The sequence below is a fragment of the Parambassis ranga genome, chromosome 15, assembly GCF_900634625.1.
Source record: "Parambassis ranga chromosome 15, fParRan2.1, whole genome shotgun sequence".
NCBI lineage: Eukaryota > Metazoa > Chordata > Actinopteri > Ambassidae > Parambassis > Parambassis ranga.
The window spans coordinates 2,479,421-2,495,001 of NC_041035.1; the positions used below are offsets into that span (position 1 = coordinate 2,479,421).

Consider the following 15,581-nt stretch of genomic DNA (forward strand, 5'->3'; position numbering starts at 1 on the left):
GATTTAAAGTCGTAGATTTACGAGAAAAAAACTCAGAAATTTGCATCCGTTTTTCCTGGTCATGGAATTATGTCGCGTTTCCATACATGCATACATGCACACGGTTTATGTGTACAGTTTACATATGTGTAAACTGGATAAAAAGCAACTGTTTAAAGTTTTTAGTTTTTATCATTGTGTTATGAGAGTTGTAGGCCTATATGCCTTATAATAGGAAGGCAGTGAGTACGTGTGTGCTCACCTGTGTGTGAGTGTGCAGGATACAGGACAGCGTGTTTGTGTAGGAGTGGAAGAGAAGATGACTTGTTAGCTTGAGAGAGGAGCGATTTATTAACCAGAAGTATATGTACAGCGTAAAGAATATGAGAACAAAGCTGCCGCCCTGCAGGGACAGGAAAGTGCTCTGGTCCTCCAGCTGTTTGTGACGGTGGGGGTTAACCACGAGCACCGTAGCTCGTCCTCTGTGCTCCCTGACTATGGTCGGAGGTTGAAGCAGGAAAGGTTATCCACGGTGCTGTCTTCTTCACAGCATTGTCACAGCTTGATGAGCTTTTCCACGGCGACCGTGACAGCAAGCAGCGTGTCTCCAGATTTGCGACTTTATAGCCTAATGTCAGAGAATATCTGAGGTCTTCCCGTAAATTTGCGAGTTTTTTTTCTCGTAAATCTGCGACTTTTTTTCTCGTAAATTTACGACTTTAAATCTCAGAATATTGCCCCCCCCCCCTCCTCTTCCGGGTCAGTATTTTTTTTTCTTACATTGGCCCTAATACGCCGTCGTATTACTGAGGCTTGTCCTGTGCATTTTATTTTTATTATTGATTGCCCGTCAGTATTTCTCTGATATTTAGTTTGATTTTTTTTTGAGGAGTGGCAGCCTCTGTTCTGCTCGGCGTGTCGTTTCTGTCTCTGCATGCTCGCGCATTTCTCCGCTGCAGAGGAGTTCCGCCCCCCGACACACGCACACAGGCGTGTGCACACACATGTGAGCGTACTGCACCAGCGGACAGAGAGCGCGCATTGAAAACTGTGCCAAGCGCCGCGCTGTCTGTTGGACAGTTCTCAGCAGCCTATAGCCATGCTGGTATATGTTGACGGTGTGTGTTTTCAGGTGCGGCGTGATCTCAGTGCGCATGTAGCAGTGCTCCGTCAGAATATAGTCCCAGAATGGATCAAACTAGGAGACTGCCGCGTGTTAATCGGCATTTCCATTTGTGCTCGCTGTGAATACTCAGGTCACATACTTGGAGTTTCTTTCTTTCTTTTTAATCAGGATGCTAGTTGAATGAAACGCATGTTCTCAGTGGCTGCCCTCACTGTAAACAAGCTGCAGACACGCCTGACTCCTGACATGTGTCTGAGGAGCCAATGAAAAACTTATTTTCATGTTAAAGCAGCTTGACATGTTTTATTTAATTTCTATTCACAATAGATTTTGTTATACTAGCCTTCCGTGGACCGCCACCTTACTGTGGTGGAGGGGTTTGAGTGCCCAGATGATCCTAGGAGCTATGTTGTCGGGGGCTTAATGCCCCCAGCAGGGTCTCCCAAGGCAAACAGGTCCCGGGTGATGGGCCAGACTAAGAGCGGTCCAAATACCCCTTATGATGAAAAGAAAAACAAGAACCGTGACGTCGCCTGGTATGGCGCAGCCGGGGCCCCACCCTGGAGCCAGGCCCGGGGTTGGGGCTCGAATGCGAACGCCTGGTGGCCGGGCCTTTCCCCACGGGGCCCGGCCGGGCTTAGCCCGAAGGAGCGACGTGGGGCCGACCTCCCATGGGCCCACCACCAGTGGGAGGAACCGTAAGGGGCCGGTGCAGAGTGGATTGGGTGGCAGTCGAAGGCGGGGACCTCGGCGACCTGATCACTGGACACAGAAACTGGCTCTGGGGACATGGAATGTCACCTCGCTGGGGGGGAAGGAGCCTGAGCGATACCGACTAGATATAGTCGGGCTCGCCTCCACGCACAGCTCGGGTTCTGGAACCCAACTCCTTGAGAGGGGTTGGACTCTCTTCTATTCTGGAGTTGCCCATGGTGAGAGGCGGCGGGCTGGTGTGGGCTTGCTTATAGCCCCACAGCTTAGCTGCCATGTGTTGGAGTTTTCCCCAGTATGTGAGAGGGTCGCCTTCCTGCGCCTTCAGGTTGGGGAGAGGTCTCTCACTGTGGTTTCGGCGTATGCGCCGAACAGCAGTGTAGAGTACTTGACCTTCTTACAGTCTCTGGGAGGGGTGCTGGATGGCACCCCAACCGGGGACTCTGTCATCTTGCTGGGAGACTTCAACGCCCACGTGGGCAGTGACAGTAACACCTGGAGAGGCGTGATTGGGAGGAACGGCCTCCCCGATCTGAACCCGAGTGGTGTTTTGTTATTGGACTTCTGTGCTGGGCATGGTTTGTCCATAACGAACACCATGTTCGAGCACAAGGTTGTCCATCGGTGCACCTGGCACCAGGACACCCTAGGCCGGAGGTCAATGATCGATTTTGTAATCGTGTCAGCTGACCTTCGACCTTGTGTTTTGGACACTCGGGTGAAGAGAGGGGCTGAGCTGTCAACTGATCACTACCTGGTGGTGAGTTGGATCCGTTGGCGGGGGAAGAGGCTGGACAGGCCCGGCAGGCCCAAACGTACTGTGCGGGTCTGTTGGGAGCGTTTGGCCGAACCCGCCGCTAGGGAGATTTTCAACTCCCACCTCCGGGAGAGCTTCACCCAGATTCCGAGGGAGGCTGGAGACATTGAGTCGGAGTGGACCATGTTATCCACCTCCATTGTCGATGCAGCCGTCCGAAGCTGCGGCCGCAAGGCCTCTGGTGCCTGCCGTGGCGGCAATCCCCGGACCCGGTGGTGGACACCGGAGGTCAGGGATGCCGTCAAGCTGAAGAAGGAGTCCTATCAGGCCTGGTTGGCTTGTGGGACTCCTGAAGCAGCTGATAGGTATCGGCAGGCCAAGCGTGCTGCAGCGAGGGCAGTTGTAGAGGCAAAAACTCGGGCCTGGGAGGAGTTCGGGGAGGCCATGGAGGTCAGCCTCAAAGAGATTCTGGCAAACCGTCCGGCGCCTCAGGAGGGGGAAGCAGTACTCTGCCAACACTGTATTCAGTGGTGGTGGGGAGCTGTTGACCTCGACTGAGGGGGTGGTTGGATGGTGGAAAGAGTACTTTGAGGGTCTCCTCAATCCCACCAACACGCCTTCCATTATGGAAGCGGAGGCTGATGACTCAGTGGTGGACTCGTTCATCACCTGTGCTAAAGTTGCCGAGGTAGTCAAAAAGCTCCCCGGCGGCAAGGCACCGGGGGTGGATGAGATTCGCCCTGGGTACCTTAAGTCTCTGGATGTTGTGGGGCTGTCTTGGTTGACACGCCTCTGCAACATCGCGTGGCAATCGGGGGCAGTGCCGCTGGACTGGCAGACCGGGGTGGTGGTCCCTCTTTTTAAAAAGGGGGACCGGAGGGTGTGCTCCAACTACAGGGGGATCACACTCCTCAGCCTCCCTGGGAAAGTCTACGCCAGGGTACTGGAGAGGAGAATTAGACCCATAGTCGAACCTCGGATTAAGGAGGAGCAATGTGGTTTTCGTCCTGGCCGCGGAACGCTGGACCAGCTCTATACCCTCCGCAGGGTGCTGGAGGGTTCATGGGAGTTCGCCCAACCAGTCCACATGTGTTTTGTGGACTTGGAGAAGGCGTTCGACCGTGTCCCTCGCGGCATCTTGTGGGGGGTGCTCTGGGAGTATGGGGTCCGTGGCCCTCTGCTGAGGGCTGTTAGGTCCCTGTATGACCGGAGCAGGAGTTTGGTTCGCATTGCCGGCAGTAAGTCAGACCTGTTCCCAGTGCATGTTGGACTCCGGCAGGGCTGCCCTTTGTCACCGGTTCTGTTCATAATTTTTATGGACAGAATTTCTAGGCGCAGCGAGGGACCGGAGGGGATCTGGTTCGGGAACCATAGGATTTCATCTCTGCTTTTTGCGGATGATGTTGTCCTGTTGGCTTCATCGAGCCGGGACCTCCAGTGTGCACTGGGGCGGTTTGCAGCCGAGTGTGAAGCGGCTGGGATGAGAATCAGCACCTCCAAGTCTGAGGCCATGGTTCTCGACCGGAAAAAGGTAGTTTGTCCTCTCTAGGTGGGAGGAGAGCTCCTGCCCCAAGTGGAGGAGTTTGTGTATCTCGGGGTCTTGTTCACGAGTGAGGGAAAAATGGAGCGGGAGATTGACAGACGGATCGGTGCAGCTTCCGCAGTAATGCGGTCGCTGTACCGGTCTGTTGTGGTGAAGAACGATTTACCGGTCAATCTACGTTCCTACCCTCACCTATTGTCATGAGCTTTGGGTAGTGACCGAAAGAATGAGATCGCGAATACAGGCGGCCGAAATGAGTTTCCTTCGAAGGGTGGCTGGGCGCTCCCTTAGAGATAGGGTGAGAAGCTCAGTCACCCGAGAGGAGCTCGGAGTAGAGCCGCTGCTCCTCCACATCGAGAGGAGCCAGCTGAGGTGGCTCGGGCATCTGGTTCGGATGCCTCCTGGACGCCTCCCTGGGGAGGTGTTCCGGGCATGTCCCACTGGGAGGAGGCCCCGGGGAAGACCCAGGACGCGGTGGAGAGACTATGTCTCTCGGCTGGCCTGGGAACGCCTCGGGATTCCCCCAGAGGAGCTGGAGGAAGTGTCTGGTGAGAGGGAAGTCTGGGTGTCCCCGCTTAGACTGCTGCCCCCGCGACCCGGCCCCGGATAAGCGGTGGAAGATGGATGGATGGATACTAGCCTACATAAATGTCATTGTCTGTACTGTATCCCCAATGGTACAGCAAATCACTCATTGAGGAATATGACATGCAGTTTATTTAGTAAACAATGTTTAGCTTTTAGTCTTAGTGAAACTGAGGGAAATTCAGGCCCAGGAAAATCACCTCTTATCAATTCGATCGATAAGGTCATTCAACTAACGATTATTGAATTAATCAATAATTTGCATCCCTATTCTGACCTGTTATTAATAAAGATTGAGACGATTGGACCAGTTGTACTTTTTTGGAATATTTGAAACCCTTTTTTTTAATGTGGCCTTAATGCGAGGCCCAGCCTCACCCAGACTCTACCCCCAGCGGCCCAGCGGTGAGTTGACTTTGAGACCCCTGGTTTAAGGTGTTTCAGTTCCTTCACACATGAGATGCTAACAAGGAGTTGATGTTTGGTTTGCTGTGTTCACAATGTGTGAGGTCTGCGTATTTCTCTGTGTAGACTGCCCCTCACTTGCATGCACATAATGAATAGTTCAAGGTCCTTATGACCCTAATTCCCGGGTTTTAGACCCAGGTGGTGGTGGTGGCTTCCCAGTTTTACTTATTTTGGGTGTAGATCTATCTCTCCCCATGACCTGGCCACAACATGTTATTTTGGTGCAAAATTGAGGTTATAAACATGATGTTTCATGTTGACATGCCGTGTAACCTGCAGCACTTTGAGACACATAAAGCTTATAGTTATTTATAGCTAGAGTTATAGTGTCATGATCATGTTTTCAGTTAAATCCTTGGTTTTCCATCATTTTCTTGGTTATTTTATTAATGTATGTTCCTGGTTTTCGTGTGTGTCTGTCTGTTTAATGCAGTCTTGTGTCTGTTGTCACCCTGTGTGTGTTTTGTTTTGTTTTTTTCCATCCTTTGCTTTTGTGAGTTTTCTCCCAGCTTTATGCTCAATAAAGCTCCCCCTTTGTTACTATCTTGGCCTTTTTGTCTGCATTTGGGTCCTCACTGAACTTAAACCTAACATATTGTACTAATTATAAATAAAGTCCACAGTCAGAGCTGAATCAGCTGATCCTGAACCATCCCTTCAGTGAGCTGCTACAGGCTGCTTATTTTAGATTTCTGTGGTACAGCATATATTATGTTTGTGCTTCTATCTTATCCTGTTAAATGCAACAACTACACTTCCTGTCAGAGACCACTAAAGTTAATTTTTTAGGTTACTCTGATTTTGAAACATCTTATATTGATAATATATTATGACCTTATTTATCCATTATTTATCATATATTTATTATTTTTAATTGTAAATCTGTGTCTTATCCTGGTCAGCGTTTGATGCTGTTAGAAACACCCCTCAGAGATAAATACATTTTTATCTCCTCCTGATACATCCTAAATTAAACTCGTCAGCAGATAAGAACGAGGTGTCTTTATTTACCAATTAAATAAATAATTTTTCCTTCAAATGTATGAACTGTAAGTCTCTGCAAAGTCATTATAAGGAAAAATATTTTATTTTTTTCTCTTTATTTCAAAACACTAATAGAACTTTCTATGTTTTTAATGGACATTTTTCTTTATCATTTGTGAGGGAATTTAAATGTGTGTGTTTTTGTTGAAAACTGTAATGTGCAACACAAAATAAAAAGGATCCTTGATTTTGTTGTTGAGTGAATTCATTGTTATGCTGCTGCTTTTGAGGTGCAATATCCCAATATCACCACTAGGTGGCGTTTGGAGTTTGATTTGAGTTAATTAACAGAGGCATCAGTTACAGCAGACTGACAGCAGTTCAAATGAAGACACAATTGCCTGTGAGTATCTGCTCATTCAAAGCGTTGTGTGTGTAACCTACAGTGAGTCATTTGTACTGTTTCATTTCTTGTAATGTGGTCGCGGCACCGATGCTAGTTCTGTTAGCGTGTCTGTGGCATTTCCCCTCATAATGTTTGAAAGTGTGCAGGAAATTTCTGTCTTGTGTGTGTGTGTGTGTGTAGTTTTACAGTGCCTTTATTTGGAGGAGATGCTCAGACTTCACCTGCCAATAGGTTACTTATAAATGATTTATCGAGCTAAAACGAAAATATATGCAGTCCTACTGGTTCTCAGGTGCTCCATCTCAGCCGGCAGAGGTGGCTCGTGGCAGGGTCATCTGGAAGCCATCATTAAAGTTAATCTGTTGATGGAGAAATTGATTTTATATAAACTCCGGTGTTCGGGAGATATTCGGGAGTGTTGATGCTCCCAAGTTTCAGCTAAGCTAGAAGAGTGAGTTCAGTGCTCTGTCGATAATTCTCAGTGTGTGGGTGATCCAGCTTTACTTCAGCTTCCACAGGTAATTTCGCACAGTCTGAGTATGCTCAGGTTAGAGGCCAAGTGCAAAAAAGGGGGTCCGAATGGTCAGCAGGCCTTATGAAATCTCAGTCTGCTGACATTAACACTGGTTAATTTGCCCTTACCTTATTTTATCCATTCCCGTTGTCTGAACATGGCTATGATATATATGTCTTAACAGAGGCCTCAATCATATCACACGAATGTTGTTATTCACCCCTCATATCAGTGAGTGATGTGTCTTATAGGGCTTCTCAGTGATGGTTTTATTAACGGGTGGGCCCTGAAGACCATTTTAACATTTGAACTTTTCTTTACTGGATTGTGGAATATTTTTAAAAGGCCCCAGCAGGCTTGCCTCACTCTCTCTCCTCCTACCCTTTTTGGACTGCAGCTGGGTTCCTTTGTATCCTGCACCCATGCATGTGCATTTGCCAAGACACCCCACTGATTGATCATGTGTGGCTTCTCCTCTTTGTCGCAGTCTGTGAGCTGGTTGTGACATGGACCTCCTGAGATTTAAAATAAGCCAGGTTAGTGGTACCTACCACTGTTTTTGTTGTGATCTGTGGTTTATTGTGTTTTTCTTCCTAGTGTTTTCCCTCCATTAGGATTGCTGGTCCCACCCTAATGTGTCTCACCTGTGTCTTGTTACCCTCATGTTTTTAGGTCCTGTGCCCCCCTTGTCCTTGTCAGTTCATCGGTTATGCCACCCCTGTTTTACTTCCAGCGTTGCTACCTGTGTTACTCCCTGTGTCTGTTCCTGTGTTGTCTCCCTGGTTTCCTGAGTGCCTTCCTAGTTCGTCATTTCTGGTCTGTCTTTGGTTCTCTTTTGGAGGTTTTGTTTGCATGTTGCTTTGTAATCAAACTAATAATAATCATCATAATAGGGCTAAGGGGGTCTAGGGTGGTCTTTTTGTGGACAGGTCTGGGCCCCAGGCCCAGTTCTGTCCATGGGGAGACAAATTATCTTGTGTATTACCACAATAAAAACAAACACAATTATGTCGAATGCAGAGGTCCGTAGCACCAACAGCGCACACCAAGTGAACAAACAAACAGGACAGTGTCGAAACAGGAAGTGAGGCAATACGTTACCCGGATTCAGCATGCTGAACTGCATCTGTCCCTCTGATAAATCCAGGGTCTACTGTCAACTCCTGCCTGTGTCATTTTCCATGCAGTGCTAGTATAATGTATAAAATATGTTAATGTTAAATGTTGAATACATACTTTTTCAGCATTCCCATTATAACTTCTCATGTATTGTGGAAGAAAAATGTTCATGTACTGATAGGTTAGGTTCCTAGAATGCTTTTTCTTGGTACTTCCCAGAACCAAGGAAGTGTTTAGTTCAAGAGTTGAAGAGCTAGGTCGGAATAACCTGGTTTGTCCTCGGTTGAACTGGCTATGTATGCAAAAACAAGTCCTTTGTAATGTATGTTTATTGTTTGACTATCAGCAGGAAGGTATATAAATAAAATTGAATTGAACTGAAGCTGCTCGGGAAAGCATTATCATATACAGTATAGAATGTCTGATCACAGTCCAGCAAAAACTGGAAAACGTGGTGTGAAGTAGCAGTGAAAGTGATGAGCAGAAAAGACCTCTCCTCCTTATATTCCATATGAGGGAGCAGTTTATCAGGCTTGCTCACAGGATTTTAACTGATCTGTCACACACCTCACAGGTGTAAAACCAACCGACTGAAGCTCTCTTACCTCCTTTATTGAAGCAGTTGAAGTGTCCCTCATGCAGGCTGAACATAAGAGACTTCACTAAACCTGCTTCATGACATGGGCCCTTCAATCATATATATATATATATATATATATATAGTATGCACTCAAACACTGCTTCCCTTATCTCAGCTTGGGTAGTTAGTACATGGACATCAGCACAGAGGTTTGATTTGTGGATAAATATTGTATACCACAGTGTAATGGTGTACATTTAAAAGGAAGACAGATCAAATAAATCAGGTGAGGTGAGGAAGACAGATCAAATAAATCAGGTATAATTGATTATACCTGATTTATTTGATCTGTCTTCCTCACCACCAGAACGTGTTGAGAGTGAGAGTAAGAGATGGTCCAGTGTTCCAGGACCAAGACAGAACCCATGTTGTTCCTCTTGAATTTGCCTCTACTCCATACCCCATAGACCTTATTGTGGAGGCTGAGGAGTGTGATCCCCCTGTTGTTGGAGCACACCCACTGATTACACTTCTTAAAAAGAGGAACCCCCACACCATAAAACATTGGCCATTCACCAGCCATAAAATGCAATGTCTTTCATAGTTTTATATTGAACAGTTCGTATTGTTTTATCTTCTTTTATTGGGTATTTTCTATCATGTTATGAATATATAATGTTTAGTGATTTGTACATAAATATAAAACACTATTTGCAGGGAAGGCATACAGTTATTTGTAGGGACAATTAATTAGGGTTGCTGCAAATCCTTTCTGACCCAATTCTGCAACCTTGCTGCATTTAATGACCAAACACCTGGGGACTCCGAACACCATACTCATTCTGAGAAATGAACTAAAATGAAGGAGGCCGATGAAGTATTGACGCCGAGCTTTTTGATAAGAAATGCAAATATGCAGTAAATTAATAACAACGGAAGCCTGCGATACAATAGATGAACATTATTCAGGCAATTAGGTAGGATGAAAACAGCTCCCTTGTCCCATCTTTAGTACGCAGCCTGAACGCATCATAAGACGTGTCTCATTTCCCAGCTTCCTCTGCACTTCCTGCTTGTCTCCACCGCAGCAGAGGCGGAACGAAAACAAAATGCGATAGTTAAACTTTCATCGATGAGCTGTGATCAATGACAGCCTCACTAACGCACCCCGGCGTTTTTCACAGACTGCTTTGTTTAATGTCATTTCTTCGGAGCATTGGCTTGCGGCAGTAATAGAAAAACAACCATGCAGTTCTCTCCGACCAATGGAGACTTCACGTTCGTCTCTTCGACAGAGGCTGAAGGTAGGCTAATGCTAGGCTAGCAGGCCATAACAGGCTAGCCACATAACCTGCTAACGTATTTAGTTTAGGTGTCACAAACCAACCAATGCGTACAAGTGAAGATACTCTCACGCTACATATTTAATACATGCGCATTTTCGAGGCTGTGTAATTCTTAATAAAGTAGTGTACATCACCATGTCAGCTATGCTAACTAATGTCAGTGTTGATACGTGGCTGGGAGTGATCGTGGCTAACAAACACAGAAGGAAAACAGGTCTTGTTATTATTTTGTTTATGCTACGAGGCCATTACACGAAGCTTCTCTGGATGGTAGGATTTTTTGGCGGAAAACAATAGTTTAATATGTTGACAGGAAATAACCACATTTGTTTACATTGGTCAGTCATACTTTACAACACATAGACGTGGAAGGAAGCTGCCCTAATACTCATAGGACCTGATATTAATATCTGTATTTGGCGACATGCTATCATGTAAACTTTGTTTGAAAAACAGGGCTTTTTCTATGACGCTACAGGAAAACATTTTGTGTAGCACATTGACATTGTTGTGCTAAACTATAATGCACACCAGTGCAAGAAAAGATGACGGCACTGCAAATTGTACAGAACACTGGTAAATGGGTAAAATCTGTGTATTACACTATAAATGAGACATTTTGAGTTCATCCTTCTTCCTGTGCCACACCTAACACTTTGTAAACAATCCACCTCTTTCACAGACCTTACAGGAACCATCAGTGCACCAGACATTAAACTAAACATGGGCAGTGACAGTGGTAAAGACCCGTACGCCACCACCTTTCTGAGGCAGCGAGGCTACGGCTGGCTGCTGGAGGTGGAGGAGGAGGACAGTGAAGAGACAAAACCTCTTCTGTGAGTAGATGGCGTCCCTTTTTGTTTATTTATCTTTTTTTCAGTCAGTCAGCTAGAGTCAACACATCATAGGAGGCAGAAAAACAATCTGCTTTTTGTTTGTTTGTGTATTAAGAAAGCTGTAATGGCGGAGCATTTTAAATTAGATGACCTGCCAGCAGGCAAGTAATCTATGGCAAATATCTATCAAAAATAATAATGTTGTATTGCTTGTATTTTTTCTGCTTTAGCTTCTTCTTTATTCCATTATGTGAAATAACCACAAAAAGGCTTGTCTTTGAGCATCATCTGCACTATATTGACAGATATGTGTTGGCTTTTCTATGTGAACAGGGAGGAACTGGACATTGACCTGAAAGATATCTATTACAAGATTCGATGTGTGCTGATGCCAATGCCTTCGCTGGGATACAACCGACAGGTTGTCAGAGACAACCCAGACTTCTGGGGCCCTCTGGCTGTGGTGCTGTTCTTCTCCATGATCTCAATCTATGGACAGTTCAGGGTGAGTTGGACACAGAGATCTATAGAGAGATCTATATTAATTCCTCATAACTGGTCCTTCCTGTTATCATTTTCACTGTCCATTGTAAGGCCTTCCCTCCTCAAATACAAATAAATAGTTTGGAGATTATGGTTTGTCTAACAAGTGAACTCAGTTCGGTTTTTTACATATTGAAATTTTGTGGGTCATACAGATAGGGTGCCATAGTGTTTTGTCTCCCAACAGACAACACTGGCGCCACCCTATGACTGTACATGGAACTTGTATTTCCAGTGTTATAGATGTTAGTATCAGGCACTCTTCACCACAGCCTGTGCATTGGAAATAAAAGGCAGACTGCATGTGAGGTAGACTGGATGAGTCCTGAAATAAACATAGTGTTTTCCTGAGAACACATTTTACAGCAAAGGATATGTCTCATCAAAAATATCAAAAAAACAATCCTCCCCTGAAATTTTGAAATTTTATGTTGCTTTGAAATATTGTTAGCTTGAGGCGTTAGCATGTTAAATTAATTTCTCATGTGCATTTTGGGTCCTTCTGTGTTCCATTGTACTTGCTCAAGGACACCTGCAGAGATCTGGAGTGTCCTTGGTTTTTGTTGTTGTTGTTTTTGTGTTGACACAAAAAATTGTGGTTTCTGTTCACAGGTGGTGTCTTGGATCATCACCATCTGGATATTTGGCTCTCTAACTATCTTCCTGCTGGCTCGTGTTCTTGGTGGTGAGGTAAGCCTTGACGCCCCTTGCAGCCGTTGATGGTCCGACTCGACTAATCTCTTGTTATTATACAGCTTTCCTTATGAATTCCTTTGGTTCTGTCGAGCAGGTTTCTTATGGGCAGGTCCTTGGGGTGATTGGATACTCCCTGCTTCCTCTCATCGTCATAGCCCCTCTGCTCGTAGTGATCGGAGGATTCGATGTGGTTTCAACGCTAATCAAAGTGAGTGGAAATGAACCAGTAATGTTGTAAAACACAGAGGGGGAGGAAGTCACATAAAGCCATAGCTCAGATTTACTATTAGCTTCCTAGCTAGCATTTGTACATGCAACTTTCGTTGTGGATTTTAATTGGGAATGAATTTCATCAAGTTGCTGGGTATGTTGGGCATTCTTGGGAGGCTCCACTAAATATGTAAGCTGATTTATAGATTATGTTAAAATTCTTTGATAGACCTACAAACATGGCTTGATATTATCTGGCAGAGTTTGTAATGTTTGAACAAATGGTCAGTGATGTTTGGCTAGTGTCCTGCTAAGCCCTGCCCCATAGATTTAGTGATCTATAGGGACCAGGGGGTGTTTTTTAGAAAAAAAAAAAGACCACATTCATCTCTGCAAAGTAATCAGAAGCATTGACAACAGCCAGAGCATATATCAGGTTTTTAGAGAGATCAGAATGGATGAATGTGTTTTGATGAATTTAGAAAATCAACATTCCAACACTAAGCTCTGTATTTTATTCACATGATCCTCCAGCAGTTCTAAGAGTGAAAGGTTATTAGATAATGAAAACAATTGTGGTGGCAGCTCTTGATGGATCATCAAGGCCTCTCAGCAGGAGAGAATTGTTGTGGAATGAATGATAGAAATGATTCAGTGTAGTTTTAATAAGAACCTGTGGTTGATGAATGCGCATAATGGTTCTTTGTCTCTTCTCATCCTTCAGCTGTTCGGAGTGTTCTGGGCTGCGTACAGCGCTGCTTCACTGCTCGTCGGAGATGAATTCAAAACAAAAAAGCCCCTCCTTATATATCCCATTTTCCTTTTGTACATCTACTTCCTCTCACTATATACTGGTGTTTGACTGGATACGTTGGAACTGTGGACCTTTTTATGGACAGTGGCCCTGTAGCAGGGAAGGAGGAAGTCAAACCAGGATTTCTTTTGTTTTTTTTTTTGTTTGTTTTTTTTAAAGGTGTTCATTTCTTTTTTTAACTCTTGACTTGTAGATGGTGGGGGTGTATGGAATATATATATATATATATCAGTGTATATAGTTTATCCCTCATGTTTGGTCAATAAAATACATAGCTTTTGCAGCTGATTTCTCATTCACCAGTGCAATACAGTCAACATTGCATTTAGTTGTAAATTTGAAACTGGGAATAACGTCAGGGTTGCTTACTAATATGTAAAGTTGTTTTTTTTTTACATTTGAATCACACTGAAGAATGTGCTGCCAAAAATTGTGTGTACATGATCTTACTGAAGGATGAATTAGAAAAACAAAAAATAGACAGACAATGTTCCTTATCGATATGCACTGTACTGTCCCTTTATGCTTTGCAGTTTTTTTTATTCATGGATTTCAGCAGAAGAAGCAGGTTGACTGGGGCAATTAGTGACATAAACCATTGTCTACTAAATGTAGTGCCTTGTTCTCCTTCCCCTGTGTGTCAGCTGTTACACCAATATAATCATTTGATCAAGAATTAGTAAATTAATAGATTAATTTGTCAACTAATCATCTGTTATTTTCTGACTTATCACTGCTCAATGTATATGATGCTAACAGACGTTTGAGTGTACAAAATAACTTTATAGTGCAACATGATGGGACTTATAGTGCAACGCTTTAAAAATAAAAGCAGGTGTCAAATATCTGTCCGCCTCCATCCGCTCTGGTGAGGAGGATCTCATGCACAGCTTAATGTCGGGATGCTAACATGCTAATGTTTACCATCTTAATCCTAGGCCAAAAACAATAATGCATGTGATTGATATGTACAGCACCATCATAGTACATTGTTGGGAAAAAACTGAACACACTATTTAAAACAAACCTACTAATATTTACTATGGTGTGTAACTTCAATATGTATTTAAAAAATCTAATTGGGGGTGTGATAGACACCTGGTCTGTATGAGTTGCTTAGGCTACTGTCTGGTCCAGTGTGAACAAGACAGTCCAGAAATGCCAGACTGTCGTATCTGACATCCTCCCAGGTGAATTGGATGTTTTTGTCCACTGCATTTATGTGTTTGGTGAAGTGCTCCACTCTTCACCCATGTGTCATCTACATATCTGAACCAGTGGGACAGAGCGATTCCACTACTACCATGTACAGGTTGGCCACAATTGGAGACACAGGTCAGACCCCACAGCACAGCCCTGTCTGTGGAATTTCTTGTCATATTTGACGTATGTGTTAGGCAGATGTCTAGCAGATCACATATGTGGTTAAGATATATATATATATATATATATGTATATATATATATATATATTTAAAGAATTTTTCTGATTGCTTAAACACTAACAATGATTCTTATAGCACAATTTCTAAAACTATTAATAGTTATAGCAAAATCAGCACTCTTTTTGTTGAACTGTACACACAACTCACTGCTTTACACACAATTTCCAAATGATCAACACACTCCTAGTGAAACTACACACATTTATGGCTGGTATTTACACTATTTTGCCAACTGTCTGGCTACACTGTCACATGTGAGAACTGTTTTACATCATTAGTTCACTTTGCAATCAGCATGAGCTCTGTAAATAAGACACAGGTAAGCTTCAGTGTGGAGAACAATGGAGGGAGAAGGAGACTGAGAAGAACGAGAATTAGAGGAGGAGAAAAACATGAGGAAGAGGAGGAGGACGAAGACTAGGAGGTGAATTTAGAGGAAGAGGACGAGGAGGTGAAGAGGAAGGAGGAAGGGTAAGAAGAAATAGAATTACTGATGTCATCAGGCTACAATAGTGGATCATGTGATCAACCATGGAATGACCCTGAGGGAAGCTGGACAACGGGTTCAGCCTGAGCCGCTACACTGTAGCAAGCATCATAAGGACATATTGATGAGAATGGGTTAGTACAGTTCCCTCACACTAAGTTTTGTAGCTGTACCATACTCTAATGAGAAAAACAACAATACTGTACATGTAAAACTGAAACTGTTACTCCACAGAATTACTAGACATCCAGCATCTGGAAGGAGGCATGCGAGGATATGGACCAGGCATCATGTCAGGCCTGGATACGGCACTCCAGGAGACATGTTCCCCGGTGCCTTGGACTAGAAGACATTGCATGTGACGTTGATGAAATTCTGTGGCCGGACCCAGAGAGACAATGAGACTGATTTTCTCTCTCTCTCTCTCTCTCTC

At 44.5% G+C, this 15,581-nt stretch overlaps 1 protein-coding gene across 1 annotated transcript; it reads left to right on the forward strand.

Moving 5' to 3' along the window:
- The first annotated feature begins 9,836 nt into the window (after positions 1-9,836).
- yipf4 (Yip1 domain family, member 4) lies at positions 9,837-14,064 on the forward strand. The gene is made up of 6 exons (XM_028423303.1): positions 9,837-10,076; positions 10,801-10,954; positions 11,288-11,459; positions 12,110-12,187; positions 12,288-12,401; positions 13,128-14,064. The coding sequence occupies exons 1-6, from the start codon at positions 10,019-10,021 to the stop codon at positions 13,263-13,265; spliced, it is 714 nt and encodes a 237-aa protein (XP_028279104.1). The 5' UTR covers positions 9,837-10,018; the 3' UTR covers positions 13,266-14,064.
- Positions 14,065-15,581: the final 1,517 nt, after the last annotated feature.